This window comes from Mytilus trossulus, chromosome 12, assembly GCF_036588685.1.
Source record: "Mytilus trossulus isolate FHL-02 chromosome 12, PNRI_Mtr1.1.1.hap1, whole genome shotgun sequence".
Classification (NCBI taxonomy): domain Eukaryota; kingdom Metazoa; phylum Mollusca; class Bivalvia; order Mytilida; family Mytilidae; genus Mytilus; species Mytilus trossulus.
Genome location: NC_086384.1, coordinates 7817690 through 7832762, shown reverse-complemented (window position 1 = coordinate 7832762; position 15073 = coordinate 7817690). Strand labels below are relative to the sequence as shown.

Here is a 15073-nt window from a genome sequence, read left to right as displayed (position 1 = left end):
GTTATTGGTAAAATGTTTTTCAGTATGTTACAGTTTAAGCAACGAATAGTAAGATAGACCCAATTCCTTGCATTTTTCTTTCTCTACGCTGAGCAGATTCCGCTCGGCCGTGCTGTTTTGGCAGTTATTCAGTGCCAGACTAAAAAGCTCCACAATTCTTTTTCCGTCTTTCCATGTTTTACTGTCAGTACTCTCTTCTGTGTCTATTAACATTTCTTCAATTTCGTCATGCAAAATTGTATTTGAATTGATTTATTTTTGTACATCTCAAGTATTTCCTTTAATCTCACTGCTTTTCGGCGGATTTCTCCGTATTTTAGAAACGGCATGGCCACTTTTTTAGCAGGTACTTTTTTGAAATTCACACAATCGAAATTAATGACGTCAGTGAATATTCCGCGAAATATGACTTCTTTTAGAGCGACTTCGCGAAATATTAACGTTTTTATTAGAAACATCGCGAAATTACAACGCCCAGTTGTTCAAAAGTGTCGTTAGCCTTAACGATGATTAAGGCTAACGAGTCGTTAAATCTTAACTAATTCGTTAGCTAACATATGCGTTAAAATGTGTTGTTCAAATTTTTTTAACGACAATGTTAACTAACACTGCGTTAAGAGTCGTTAAATTTTTTGTCGTTAAAATGTTACCCATAATGCACAGAAAATCTTCACTTCCTGTTACCAAGATGGCTGAATTGTCTGCCAAAAAATTGCCTAGGGACAGAAAAGCTAATTTCACATCAATTGAGGCCAACCTTATAAGTTCCAGAGTTACTCATGAGTTAGAGTTATTGAAAGGGGGATTTTCCCCAGAAATTACTAACCAGAAGAAGAATGAGCTTTGGAAACTCATTACAGAGGAAGTCAATGCGTTGGGTGTTTGTATGAGGAGTGAGACAGAAGTCAGGAACAAATACCGCAATATGTGTCGGGGTGCGAAAGAAAAGTTCACAAACAACAGAAAGGAAATGGGCAAAACTGGAGGTGGACCACCACCCACACAGCTAACTGTTGCCGAAGAAAATATAGTAAATGCTATGAGGGATAGTGCCTCATTCATTGGAGTTGGTGGCTTGGAGACAGAAATAACTTGCAATGGTATGTTTTTTTTAAATTCAATTTAATTTTTACTCTTATTTCATTCTTTAATTTGAGTTAAAAAATTTGATTTTAACCTGTAGATATAGAAAATAAGTTTACGCTATCGGTCGTCTGCTTTGACAGAAGGGTTTCCCATAGCATGGGATTTCCTCGCTTTAAATATATTTGACCTTGACTTGTTCTAAAAATATATACATGTCCAACTACTTTTAAATTTTCATTCTTATGCGCAACTAGTGATCACTTGTACATAAAGGATTGAATTATTCACTTACACTTTTTGCATTTGGATATCCTTGAAACAGTATGTAACCTTTATTAATCTTTATTTTGATTGCACAACCTACTTTTACCATCGTGTTGTTTTTTGTTTTGCTATTGCCGCTTTTTTGTCCCTTGCAACATTGAAAAGATATTTTTAACGGAGATATGACTTTAAAAGAATTTGAAACTGTTTTTAAAGTGATGAAACTGTTTAAATCAATTAAAATAATAACTTATTAAGTTTAAAATATATAATTTCATGTACAGATAAGAACTTATCAGTGCTTACACCATAGAAGAAAGACTATAGCCTGTTTCTTATATCTGATCATATCTTGTAAATGAATAATCTAAGAGTTATTCCTCTTTGTACTTCTGTTTTCAAAATAAAAAAAATCAGTTTACTTTCAAAGTGGCCTTCTTAAACTGAAAAAAAACTTCGGCTCAGGGGATATAAACTCTAAGCCGGGAATGTCACATTATATACCTTGTCTGAGACCTGAATAACTTATAATATAGTATAATTGCATGAGTGTTATATACTATATGTTTATGCTTTCACATTAGTTCTCAACCATTTCATAGGTCATTTGTAAAAAAAGTTAAAAAAAATCAGAATAATTTACTTTGAAATAAAACCATTTTTTCCCCTCACATGTCACCTATGAAAAATTCAGGTCATTGTCCGTATGTTAATATACTTACTTAAAGATACTTAAAGATGTTTTCCGGTACAGGATCCTCACGGCTCCTCTTCACCAGACTCATATATTAGGTCATTATTATTACTGTTACTGCTGCTTCCGGTTATAACTGCGCGGTAATCAGAATAATATAGTTCCTCATTTTTCCAATGATTGTCTAGTCTGTTTTTAAAGGCATTAATAGACGGTGCCTTAACCACTTTTTCTGGTAGTTTATTCCAGGTTTTAGCTATTCTCACTGTAAAGCTATTTTTCCTTAGATTAGTATTAAACCTTTGGTGCATGATTTTAATGCTGTTTGTTCTTGTACTGTGTCTATTCTCTGTACTCGACATTAATTTAAGGAAAGTACTAGTTTCCGGGTCATATTTATTGTGTATAATCTTATAAGTCTCAATCATGTCCCCTCTTATTCTTCTGTACGCTAGTGTTGGTAATTTTAATTTCTTTAGTCTTTCTTCGTAGCTTAGGTTTTTAAGTCCAGGTATTTGTTTCGTAGCTCTCTTTTGTACACTTTCAATTTTATCGATATATTTTTTCTTAAAAGGTGCCCATACTGAACTAGCGTAATCTAGATGTGTTCTTACAAGTGTTTTATATAGTGGAATAAAGATTTCTGCATTTAGATTTTTGAAAGATCTTCTTAATGCCGCAAAGATTGAATTTGCTTTGTTTACTTTCTCACATATATGCTTTTCAAAGGATAATTCTTCATCAATGACTACCCCTATATCCTTCTCTTCTTTGCATCTGCTTATTTCTTTTCCTAGTAGATTATATTTTTCAATCTCTTGTTTTGACTTTTTGCTGATATTTATATGTTTACATTTTTCTGGATGAAACTTGAGTAACCATGTATCACTCCATTTTTCTAGTTTGTCTAAATCCTTTTGTAATGTTTCGTGGTCTCTGTCTTCCTTTATTATTCTAAAATTTTTTGTATCATCAGCAAATAAGTAAGCATCTGAGTTAACTCCTTCCGGTAAGTCATTGATGTAGAGTACAAACAAGAGTGGTCCTAAAACTGAGCCTTGTGGTATACCTGAGGTTACTTCCTTCCATTCCGATGCTTCACCATTTATTGAGACTCTTTGTTGTCTATTTGAAAGAAAATCTCTTATCCAATCTAGTATTGGGTTTTTTATTCCATAATTTTCGATTTTCTTTAGCAGCCTTTTGTGTGGAACTTTATCAAATGCTTTCATGAAGTCTGTATATACACAATCTACCTCATATCCGTCGTCTATCGCCTCTGTCCATATGTCAATTACCTCTAGTAATTGCAATGAGGTTGATCTCCCAGAGATAAACCCATACTGCTTATTTGAGAATAACCTGTTTAGCTTCATATGCTTTATTATATGCTCTCTTATGATTTTCTCCAATATTTTACATACAACTGATGTTAGACTCACTGGGCGGTAATTTTTTGCTTGCGATTTGTTTCCTTTTTTAAATATAGCGCTTACAAGTGCATTCTTCCATTCTTTTGGTACTGTCTTTTCTTTCAATGATTGGTTAAAGATCAAGCTCAAGGGTTCAACTATACTATCCATTGTTTCTCGCAGCAATCTGGGGTGTAGTTTATCAGGACCTGGTGATTTATCAATCTTTAGGTTTTTTAAATGTTTCATTATCATATCTTTGTTGATAATTAGATCAGGTACTTCATTTTCAATTTTTATTGGATTTGGTACAGGGATTTCGTCATCTGGTTCTTGTGTAAATACACTAGCAAAATATTCTGAAAGTATTTCCGCTTTTTCTTTATCGTCATCTGTTTTTGGAGATTTCGTATCGTCGGGGTCAGTGTGTAGGTCGCCTATACCTTCCCTTGTTTTTGACTTTGATTTTACGTAGCTCCATATTGCTTTTGGGTTTGCTTTTGCATTTTCTGATAATCCCTTTTCAAATTTCTTCTTTAGTTTATTAACTGATGATTTTGTTTTATTCCTTACTCTATTATACTCAGCTCTAATTTCTGGGTCTTGATTGGTTACAATTTTCTTTGACAGTATATTTTTCCTCTTAATTAAATCTCTTGTTTTTTTGTCAACTGGGAAAGCGTTTTTCTTCTTTCCTATTTGTGTCATTCTTTTTGTTGGTACGAATCTTTGTTCTAATTCGTTTAAAGTGGTTAAAAAGTATTTCCAGTTTGTGTCAACAGATAAGTCATCTTTTAATTCTTCCTGCCAACTTATCTTATCCAATTCTATTTTAAAATCATGGTAGTTCCCATGATCATACAGCTTAGCTATTCTTGGTTTGTTCTTTATGTTTATATAACAGTTGAAGTCAAAGGACAGTACACAGTGGTCACTTTTTCCTAGTGGGCTCATGTATTCTAGATTGTTAATCATTTCTTCTTCGTTAGTCAATATCAAATCTAAGGTATGCGGAGTATCTGTACCTCTCCATCTTGTTGGTTTGGTCGTATGTTGGAATAGAAAGTTTTCTTGTATCGATTCTAAAAATCTGTTTTCGATGCTATTTTCATTTTCTCCTTTTGTATTCCATCTCTCCCAATCAATTGCTGGGTAGTTAAAGTCTCCCATAATAAGTATATGCGAAAAACCTTTCTGAGTTGCTTCTGATATTAATTCCGTTAGTTTATCATTATACTCCTTTTTGTTGTTTGATGGTGATCTGTATATTAGGCCTATCAATAGTTTGTCATTTTGGTTAAGTTTGATCTTAATAAATATGTTTTCTTGGAATTGGGCTTCCATATTTACTTCTGTCGATTCAAGATTTGAGTCTATATATAATAGTAGTCCTCTTCCATCATCTGTGTCCAAATTTTTCTCATACATTTTATAGTTTCCCACCTCTGGTAGTGAGTATTCTGCCTTGGATGGTTTGTACCTATTTACCTTTGGTTTAACTTCTGTTATTCCAATTATATTTGGTTTATTATCCCTTGCTCTAACTATTAATTCGGATAATTTGTTGAATAGCTGGTCTGCATTTGTATAAAAACAGTTCAATTTGGGTAGAACTGTAAAACTATTTACATCTTCGCCGTTAAAAACCTTTTCCCTATTTTTTACAGTTTTATTTACATCCTTTGAACTTTTTTTCACTACTTCTTTATTTTTATCACTTTTCGGGCCCAGGGTGGTCCTCTTACCTTGTATTGGTATTCCCCCGATAAGCATTGTTCTTGTAGCTGTTTTGCTTCTGCCCATAGTAATTTCTCCTGTTCCCTTTCACTTTGTGTCAGGTCGTTACTAACGTTGACTTTTTCATACTTTGGCATACCTCTGATATAGTGCATATTTTTGAATAGGGTAAGCTTTGAGTCTATACTTTTAAGATTAACCAATAAGGGTCTCCTATCTTTCTCACTATCGTACTTCCCTAGCCTTTTGGTTTTCACTATATTTCCTTCCTCCAGGTTTATTTTTGCATCATAGAAAAGTTCATTTATATTCTGAATATCATGGTCTATTCTTTCTTGTTTAACCTCAGATTTATTTTCTGTAATGCCAAATATGATTAAGTTATTCTCTCTTGCTTTTCTTTCATTCATCTCTTCTATCACTGTTGTAACTGTTGCTTTCTTTTGTGGCCCTGTTCCCTTATTTTCAGCTTCTTCCATTTGTTTATGTACAGCAGCCCCTGTTTTAGTAGCTTCATCTTTAGCTATTTCTCTGATCATATCTTTGTCACAGCTATTTTTAATTATTGATTCTTCTACTATTTCCCTAACTCTTGTCTCATCACATTTAGTGTCAACAGCTAATTCTATAGCTTGTATTCTCTGCTCATAATTTGTCATTATCTCCTTGCATCTTGCCTCTATCTTTAGATCAGTAACTATATGTTCTTCTACTATCTTTCTACATGGGACGCAGAACCACATTGAGTCTGATTTGCTTAAGAGGTCATATTCTGCTTTTGATTTGTTAAGGCACTTGACACAGAAGTGATCCTTGCATCTCTGACATTCTAGAAGTTTAGCATTTTGGTCTTTATATACTGTTGAGCAGATTTTACATTCCCATGGTTCCTCGTTCATTACGTCAACTGATGTACCTCTGTTTCGTCTAGACATTATAACGCCTGCTCTTGATAGTTGATAGAGCTTCTCTATCTATTATCTAGTTGTGACAGTGATAATGTGATTTTAGGGCTTCCCTAAGAATCTAATTATACACCTAATTGTTTTTGTTGTATGATAGAGCTTCTCTAATTATACACCTAATTGTTTTTGTTGTATGATAGAGCTTCTCTATCTTACTCTTAAGATTAAAAAAAATAACTGTCCTTGCATGTATAGTAGGGCTTCCCTAGCTATTTCTGTTTTCTTTTGATATCCTTTATTGATTTACCCTTGAGCTTGTAGTATAGGGCTTCCCTATCCTAAATAAAATATTATCAACTCTCTTTTGTACTCTTTCCAGACTGGGACACCTTTATTTTATTATATTATAGGGCTTCCCTACTCTAAATAAAAATATTTTTCACTCTTGTTTGTACTCTTTCCAGTATAGGTCACCTTTGTTTATTTTATAGGGCTTCCCTATAATTAAATTCCTTCTATTCTAAATATAGACAAACAGGGCTTCCCTATTTATTCTAAATTGTTACAATTGCTATATATATCTCCAACTCATTTAGGGCTTCCCTATAAGAGTCATTCAGCTTATAATAAGGCTTCCTTATAATAAGTTCGACTAACACCTATCTTCCGATAGTTCTAGCGCTAGATCAATAAGTTTATAAATCCACAGCTTTGCTATAGTTCGTGTTGGATGTACACCGTCTTGTAGCAGATTATAGTTTTTCCTATATCTAACCCGTCTGTCCTTTTTTGATTTATTTGATATAATTAAATCTTGTGATAGCCTAGGTGTTGCTGTATATCTGTTGATTAGTTTTATCTGACGATTATAGTAATCAACTTGTTGGCATACCTGATTGTCAATTTCTGTAGATAACTGTACTAATCTGTTCGTTTTAAATTTATTGATCACTAGAGATGGTTTTTTATTTTGTTTAGGTCTTTCATTGTCTTCTTTTCTTGTTGCATATCTTTTGTTTGCTCTAGTTATAGAATAATATGGACAGTCTATAAACAATACTGTGCTGCTTGGTTTTAAGTCTTGTATTTGTTTTTTTACTTCTCTATACTTGGTTAGAATGAATTCTATGCTCTGGTAAGGGTATTTTCTTGTTTCTATTGTTCTTTTTACTTTCCTTGTAATTTCACAAGTGCCTAACCATATGTAAACTATTGGGTTATCTGATGATGTTGATTTTAGTTTATGAAGTAGGTCTTCAATATGATGTTTATTTTCTATGGTCGCCCCTCTTTTATATATCACGTTGAAATTTCCTTTAACGGAATTTGGTGTGTAGTCTTGTAATCCAACACCTTTACTATCGGTGAAGAGGTATGTTTCTCGGTCTAGCGCCGCACCTCTTATTTTTGAGTAAAACTTCTTCCTTTCTTTCAATATTTTTGTCACCGACATATATATATTATATTACTGTATTATTAAGTCAACTTGTGGTTATATGGAAAAGTTTAAACAGTAGTTATTTTATTATCAATAGTAGATTTGGTCCGTATAGGGCTTCCCTATGGCGGACAAGGAGAAAAACGTGGTGGATGACTTTATGGCTACATATTTCTGATGTTATGCGTTCAAATGTCAAGATAATGTGATATATTTGGATAATATGATGTAATGATGTAATTTGATGTATAAATTGGCTTGGATGGACACAAATTTGAATGATTGACACAGATTTACCAAAAAATTTTTTCACTAGAAAAAATTTCAACTTGCTGTAGACCGGAACCGGAAGCAGTATATATATATTAAAAAAGAAGATATGGTATAATTGCCAATGAGACAACTGTACATAAAAGACCAAAAAGATAACTGTACAACCTTAAACAATGAGCAAAGTCCATACATCATAGCCAGCTATAAAAGGCTCTGAAATTATCTATTTGTATAGATTTGTTCCTACTAAGAATCTTTACAAGAATTTCTATTCCTATTTCTTTACTTGATATTTTAGAAGCAATTTCCACCACAAATGGAAGCCAGTCTCAATGCACTGCCACAGCTACCCCCAGACCTACAGGAGAAGAATCTGTCTGGATGAGAGCCTTAGACAGACATCATGCAAACTTGCAGAACAATGAGCAGACCTGCCCTGTAGCCGATGATGCTGAAGGGACTGATAGAAATGCCACATCTCCAGGACCAAGTATTTCAGCATCTTCCCAGGTAAAAAGATCTTCAAGTTCATGCAGGTAATGTTTATACTACATATTTACCACAAGAAATTTCTTATTTCATGACATCTGGGGTATGATTGTCAATAGGACATCTATCTAGCAAAGTTATAATAAAGTGCATGGGTATAAGCTATAAGGTAACTGTGCAGCCCTCGACAATGATAAAAACCGATAGCATATAAAAGCCCATGCAATGGATTAAAAAAAAAGGCAAAGTTAAAATAAAGTGGATGTAAGCTATAAGGTAACTGCGCAGCCTTCGACAATGATAAAAACCCATACCTTATAAAAGACCATGCAATGCCAATGGATTAAAAAAAAGGAAAATTAGAAAATCATAAAAATACAATATGAATGAAAAACCACTGACCTTCACAGATTACTGAGAGAGTGTGTGAGCACTCAACCTTTTTTTAAGGGGGGGGGGGGGGGGGGGGGGATTTTGTCCTGCCTTGATTGTTGTTGTAATTTCTGTCTTGCCTCTTAATTTTTCAATCTTTTTGGTCCGGTCTTCTTTTCTCTTTAGATTACCCGGTGCGTGACTTTTTTTACATAAATTGTCATCCTGCCTTTTTCTTGTAAAGTGTTTTATCATGACATTTTTTACTTCTTCTCAAAAATCCTGTCCTGCCTATTTTTTTCTAATTTCGTCGAGACCCCCTTCTCCAACCTAAAAATCAAAGGCTCCCTAACTTTGATGCACACCTCGTGGTACTAAAAATTCAAATAAGTAGACAAAAAAAGAAATAATTGTTCCATTATAATACAACTGATGAGACACCCTCTAGGAAAAAGGGACTGTTAAATTTAAAGTGGGCAGAACTTGATTATGCCCCAATTAACTTAAAATGTTTTTTTATACAGTAATTATTTTGAATGTGGTGGTTTTTTTTTCTTGCAGCATACAGCAGACACCCAGCAAGAAGAAAAAGACAGCTGAAGATGTGTATACATTACAATGTGCAGTTCTTGAAAAGGAACTAGAGAAGAATACACTACAAGTAGATCTGTTGAGGAAATTGCTTAGCAAATATGACAGTTTAGATTCTGATGCCTTGGAACTATTGTCAGTTTTAGGGCAGTGATTGTTAAAACATTTAGAAAACTTCTTAAGTTGTTAGATATTTAAATGTTTGAATCTATTTACTGAAATGATTGACTTGTTTTAATTGTTTTTTTCCAAATTTCTATGTTTATTACAAAATCAAATTATTAAAATACTGCATATATTATATTGATAGATTTTTCTATTAACACACATTGTATGTATGAATTCTTTGTGATTGAAATTGATGATTATATAACTTATAAATGAATACTGTCAGCAATTTGGATTTTTTGTTGTTTTGTTTTGTCATTTTTGTAGCCTTATCAATGAAGATAAGATATCAATGTATTAACATGTTGATGTCAAATATGATAATTTCAAGCTGGTAAGATGATAATTCCAATACTGAGTCTTATTTCACCAACAACGTTTCTGTATATAAAGGAAATTAACTTTTTCAATGTTGATGGCTGTACAATTGCTCATATCCATATCATTTGAAGTATAGAAGATTTTATCTTATTTGCAAGCATACCAAATCTTCTATTTCCATTGTGGGTGCAAGATTTTGGCAATTGCCAAATATGATTTTTGTAACATTCAAAGCTAAACAATTCTATGAAATCGTAAATGATCCTGGTACTTAAGTTTCTTGGATTACAATATATAAAAATAAAGAAAGTGAAAGAGATGTTTTAAATTTAATGACGGTTAAAATAAGTGTCAGCAATGTGCTCCCTAATCCCTCTTCCATCCTGTTGTCCATTATAGTTGTTTCCATTTTCAACATCCTCATTAACAAGTTCATCAGCTACATCTGGCTCATTTAGCTGTATGCAGATGTTGTGTAGGATTCCACAAACCATTACTATTTTGGTTACCTTTTTGGGATCCATACGAATCTGCAAAATTTAAAAAAAATTAACATGCAGGGTTACACAAGACACTAGATTGTGTGGTTGAAGGACGTAATAAGATGCAATGAAGTCGTAGTGTGGTTTTTTCTCTCTGGGACCAGTGATCCATTTGTGCAATCTGTTGGTAACAGTCTCAAAAAATGTATAAGTTAGTAATATTAAGTTTAAATAAACAAAAATTTACCCATTTGGCAAATAGTTCCGGTTGATAACATAAAATAATATATATCTAAGACACAACTCCGGTGCAAATTTATTCAATATAGTATTGAGAGTGAGAGGGAGTGGAAAAGGAGGAGGGTGGAGGGTGGTTTTGTAGTTTTCTTTAAAATAAATATTATGATTATAATTTGAAAGGAAAAATATGCTCCAATCAAACAGAAGTAGTAATAAAATCATCTAAATAATAACTCACTTCAGAATGCAATATGTGGAACCTTCTCTTCCATCTGCCAAATGTTCTTTCAATAATGGATCTTGTGACTGCATGACATCTGTTGTACCTTCTATGGTGTTGTTCATTGGGGTTCAGAAAAGGTGTCATTAAAAAAGACCTACAGGGATAGCCACTATCACCAAGTAAGATGCCATTTTCCCAATTGCCATTTCTCTCCATGTGAGCACAAACCTGCATGAGCAAATATGTCTATTTTACAGAATATTATACAATACATAAATATAAATACAATACAAAAATATTTTTTAAAGAATATACATGCATATCAATTTAGTTTGCATTGTTTAAAAGATATGGCATTGGCAATCATACAACATTTAACCATTCTTATCCAGACATTTTTCATTCACTTTTTGCTGGCTGATATCAGGGACATAATATAATACAATATGTCTCTAAATATGATATAAACCAGAAACATTGAACATTTAAAAAATTGAAAATATTTTGTATCTTCACTTAGGTTGTCTACATAAAACAGAAATATATACCATCTGGGACTAATAGAATCAAATAAAGTAGTATTCTCAATGTTATGTATAAATTAATTATGATCTGTTTTTCATGATACTCCATTGTATTCTAATGACTAATGAAGCTGATTTAAAATAATTAATCAACCATTTACACTCACCTGTGATGTTCTGAAAACATGTGAATCATGACAACAACCTGGCCAATTTGCATTTATGTTTGTAAATCTACCTGAAAAAAATCAGTTAAAACATTATATAAAGCACTACATGTTTAAGTTACTTTTTGTCTATTAATTTTTTTCAAAAACAAGTATTAAACCTTAAGAAACATTTCCAAGAAGGGGAGGGGTCAAAGATTATAAACCCTAAGTCTTATTAATCCAGCGCCTTTTTTCTGAGTACAAAATGGAAAAAAAAGGGGGGTTCTTATAAATAAGTTAAACATTCTTTTTGGAAAATATTTTTTTTAAGCTGAAAACTTTTTTTTTATTACAGTTACTGTATGGATTTTTTTTATCTAGGTCTGAAAGTAACTATATTAATATCAATTTTAATATAAAGACTTCGTTATATGGAACAGACTATAGTGAGACTGGTTTCTGAAATTTAATGCAAGGGACCAGCAGATTTGTTTACAATATGACAGTTCAAAATTACATTATGTGAAGATGAAAACAGAAGAACATTACCCTTTGCATCACATACTGCTTGAACATTCAGGCTCGGGTAGCCTTTTCTGTTGATGAATGAAGGTTCGTCATGATGCGGTCTCTTTATTCTTATATGTGTCCCATCAATAGCACCCAAAATGTTTGGAAACCCAGCAAACTCGTAAAATTCAGCTTTGGTTTGGTTAAGGTTAGTAGGCCACTGAATGAACTCGTTCCTCTTTTCACAAAGGGCATCTAAAACAGAATCGACCACTCTTGAAACTGTGCTTTTGTCCAAACCTATAAAGTAGAGATACACAATTTTAGGGTAATGACTGCCCAATTACTTTGTAAACAAATATGGTACTGTAGTGGAGAGTATGGAAGAAACCAATACAACAATAAATGCATGTACATGTACACTATGAATTACCACTTTAGATCCTGCATAAAGTTCTCAAATTGAAATATTATATCATTAGAAAACAAGTGTAAACAGCTGAACCATTTAAAAGTATATAGTCTTACCTAATGTGTCACCTATGACCTGGAGGAAACTTCCACTGGCAAGAAATCTCAATGTCACCATTATCTGTTGTTCTACACTGAGGGCATGATTCCGGTTTGTCTGACGTGTCAAGCTGTCCCTTACTAGATCAGATAAGAATAAAATGCCTTCCCTCCCAAATCTGTAGCGGGCTCTAAGTTCTGTATCAGTGTAGTCTAGGGTAAGTTCTTCTTTGCTTCTAAAAGTTCTTTCTTTTCTTTGAATTGGTACATGAAACAAGGCTAAATCTAAGGCTGCCATCTTTAACGCTGCGTTAGGGGTTTAATAGAGGTATGTCAAGTGATTAAGTTTAACACAGATTTAACGACTGCGTTAAGCGTTAAAATTTTTGAACAACACTTAACGATTATGTTAAATTTAACGACTGGCTAACGACACTTTAACGACATCGTTAGCTTAACGACACTTTTGAACAACCGGGCCCTGGTTACTAACGTCGCGAAAACAACACGAACAGTTTTGAAAACGTTATTATCTGCCCCTGCTACTGTATCGTATTCCCTTACTAAGACAAAAATATCAGGTACTGTAAAACTAAATTGATGTATCTACACAATGGTGTATAACCCGCCTATCTTTGTTGTTGGAATTATTCATAACAAGTATGATGTGGAGCACTGGTGTGACCGTGCCAAGGTAAGTAGTCCTATAAAACATATCTCCGCATTATATATTCACTATTTAACGTTTTTATGCTGATGTTTTCATTTTTTAATGGACATTGATAATAAAAAAGGAAAATAATGCTGCCCCCGAGGTTACAAACTTAATGATCTAATACCGGATGTAGACGGAGATGGTCGTGTTTAATGAGTGAAGACCTGGTATGTCGTCTACACTTACCCGCACAATCTTGCTATGTGATCCGGTCTTTCACTCGAACAATAGTTCACACTTTTGTGAGATAAAATAGTGGTTTTAGTAGAAATTATATATGATATCAGAAAAGGTTACATAGCGTCACCCAGCGCCATCTTGAACAATTTCAAAACTTTTAAAGAAATGGTGTAAAGTGTATACTTCACCTGAAATTGTTCTCTTCTTTCCCGGGAAACACAAGTCAAAAGTGTTGCCGACGTTTATTGAAATTTTAAAGAACTTTCATTGATCATTGTTTTAAAAGGTCTAGAAGTTAGAACACGTTTAGAATTCTTGTGTAGTTACGTAGTCTGTTTGCTCGTTTTTATCATTTTATCTTTTTATATCGTATCACTTATATTTTTAGATTGTATCGTATGAAGTACTATTTTACCTTTCAAATATTTGAAATATTTTAAGCGGTTCAAAATTTAGTTCTATGTGTTAAGATATTGTCAAGTGTCTTTTAAACAGTTTTAATTTTTTTTAGTTGCCGTAAATGTACGTGAATATACCATACAAGTCATGTCTGCTCATAATAAATAACATTTGTGTGCGAATCTCTTACCACACTCGTTATAATATTTATATAATGGACATTGGATCGTGTAAAATGAAAGTAGTGTTCCTGTAAAGCTGAAGTTTATACTGCAACCAAAACCAAAACGTCTACGAATAATAGAAGTATAAACGAAAAAGACTTGATTACGAATTAAACCAAAGAAAGGCTGTTAAAAAGAAGCTTGATGCCTCCGGACGATTGTATACAGTAAAAACAGAAATAAGTCTTTTTTTTCTTTGCTGCTGCTTATGGTGAATTTAAAGTATTAACACAGTCAGTTGTTAATAACTCTGGTCTTCTGATTAATAAAACTGAGACGAAGGGTCAATTTTGTTCAATATCGGACGAATTGGCGATTCCTAAGGGAAGCGAAAACTTTGTTTAAAACTTTTTTTTTAACTCAAAAAATTTTACAACAAAAGTATAATGAAGCTTTAATATATTAAAGCATTTGTCACTGCTGCTCTTGGAGACATACTGTGTATTCTTGACTGTAACTCCAAATTTATTCTTATTAACAATCAAATAAGAGAATATTATAAAATGTTTCTAGACAATAAGGAACAAAGTCAATTGGACAAAGCAAAGAAATATAAGCACGGCTTAATTAAGGTAGTTCCAATCGGAACAACTCGGTCTTTCTGGTTGCACGAAGAAATATTGTACTGCGTAGCGAGAATGGCCGAGTAGTTACGATTGAGGCAATCGGAACAACTCGGCCTTTCTGGTTGCACGAAGAAATAACCTCGTATGCATTAGGCGGAGGAATCATTGTCCGGAAAATTTTCCGATTCGATTCAAAATTATATTTTTTCGGGGGTTTAAATTTTCGCGCCGTCTGCGCATAAAGTTGCGCATTTATATCGTAAGTGATGTACATAGTCGTAATTTTCCGTAACAGTAAAATATGATCATTTAAATAATCTTTTTTATTCAAATGCATTGAGAACGAGTTGAATAACTTTTAAATGCAATTTTAAAACTTAATAAAATTTATTGTTTCAATTGTCATTGTTGAAATAGGACTTCCGTTCTAAAAATAAATGCCATGTTTTTGACGAAGGAGAAGAATGAAAAGAGAATAACTGACATTTATCGAACACGTGAACTGCTTTTCAAGAATACTGTAATGCAGATCGAAATTATAGATAACGATCTTCATTTTGGTAGCTTATGAAGCAGTTTCACTCTTGTCTTACACTAGAAA

General features: G+C 33.1%; 3 protein-coding genes across 3 annotated transcripts in view; 1 reads left to right on the top strand and 2 right to left on the bottom strand.

Annotated features, from left to right (window-relative positions):
- The window catches only part of LOC134693003 (uncharacterized), a 56945-nt gene extending 55454 nt beyond the window's left edge, over window positions 1-1491 (bottom strand). Inside the window, exon 1 of the mRNA XM_063553672.1 lies at window positions 1379-1491. The gene's annotated coding sequence lies outside the window, so the exon portion shown is untranslated. The remainder of the gene's footprint in view (window positions 1-1378) is intronic.
- LOC134693630 (uncharacterized) lies at window positions 486-9415 on the top strand. The gene is made up of 3 exons (XM_063554468.1): window positions 486-1100; window positions 8108-8345; window positions 9232-9415. Exons 1-3 carry the CDS (start codon window positions 596-598, stop codon window positions 9413-9415), a joined length of 927 nt encoding a protein of 308 aa, XP_063410538.1. The 5' UTR covers window positions 486-595.
- Window positions 9416-10079: 664 nt separating this feature from the next.
- On the bottom strand, window positions 10080-12850 carry LOC134693629 (putative nuclease HARBI1). The gene is made up of 5 exons (XM_063554467.1): window positions 12407-12850; window positions 11918-12178; window positions 11387-11457; window positions 10711-10923; window positions 10080-10280 (listed from the first exon to the last, which is right to left on the bottom strand). The coding sequence occupies exons 1-5, from the start codon at window positions 12684-12686 to the stop codon at window positions 10080-10082; spliced, it is 1026 nt and encodes a 341-aa protein (XP_063410537.1). The 5' UTR covers window positions 12687-12850.
- Between the last annotated feature and the right edge of the window lie 2223 nt (window positions 12851-15073).

What these genes read in the sequence shown, in the direction of transcription:
- LOC134693630 (XM_063554468.1), top strand. Translation starts at nt 596, where the DNA reads ATGTTAACTAACACTGCGTTAAGAGTCGTTAAATTTTTTGTCGTTAAA. An exon ending in GACAGAAATAACTTGCAATG is followed by an intron (nt 1,101 to 8,107) that starts GTATGTTTTTTT and finishes TTGATATTTTAG; the next exon opens with AAGCAATTTCCACCACAAAT. An exon ending in AGATCTTCAAGTTCATGCAG is followed by an intron (nt 8,346 to 9,231) that starts GTAATGTTTATA and finishes TTTTTCTTGCAG; the next exon opens with CATACAGCAGACACCCAGCA.
- LOC134693629 (XM_063554467.1), bottom strand. Translation starts at nt 12,686, where the DNA reads ATGGCAGCCTTAGATTTAGCCTTGTTTCATGTACCAATTCAAAGAAAA. An exon ending in ATGTTTTCAGAACATCACAG is followed by an intron (nt 10,924 to 11,386) that starts GTGAGTGTAAAT and finishes TTGCTCATGCAG; the next exon opens with GTTTGTGCTCACATGGAGAG. An exon ending in TCCACATATTGCATTCTGAA is followed by an intron (nt 10,281 to 10,710) that starts GTGAGTTATTAT and finishes TAAATTTTGCAG; the next exon opens with ATTCGTATGGATCCCAAAAA.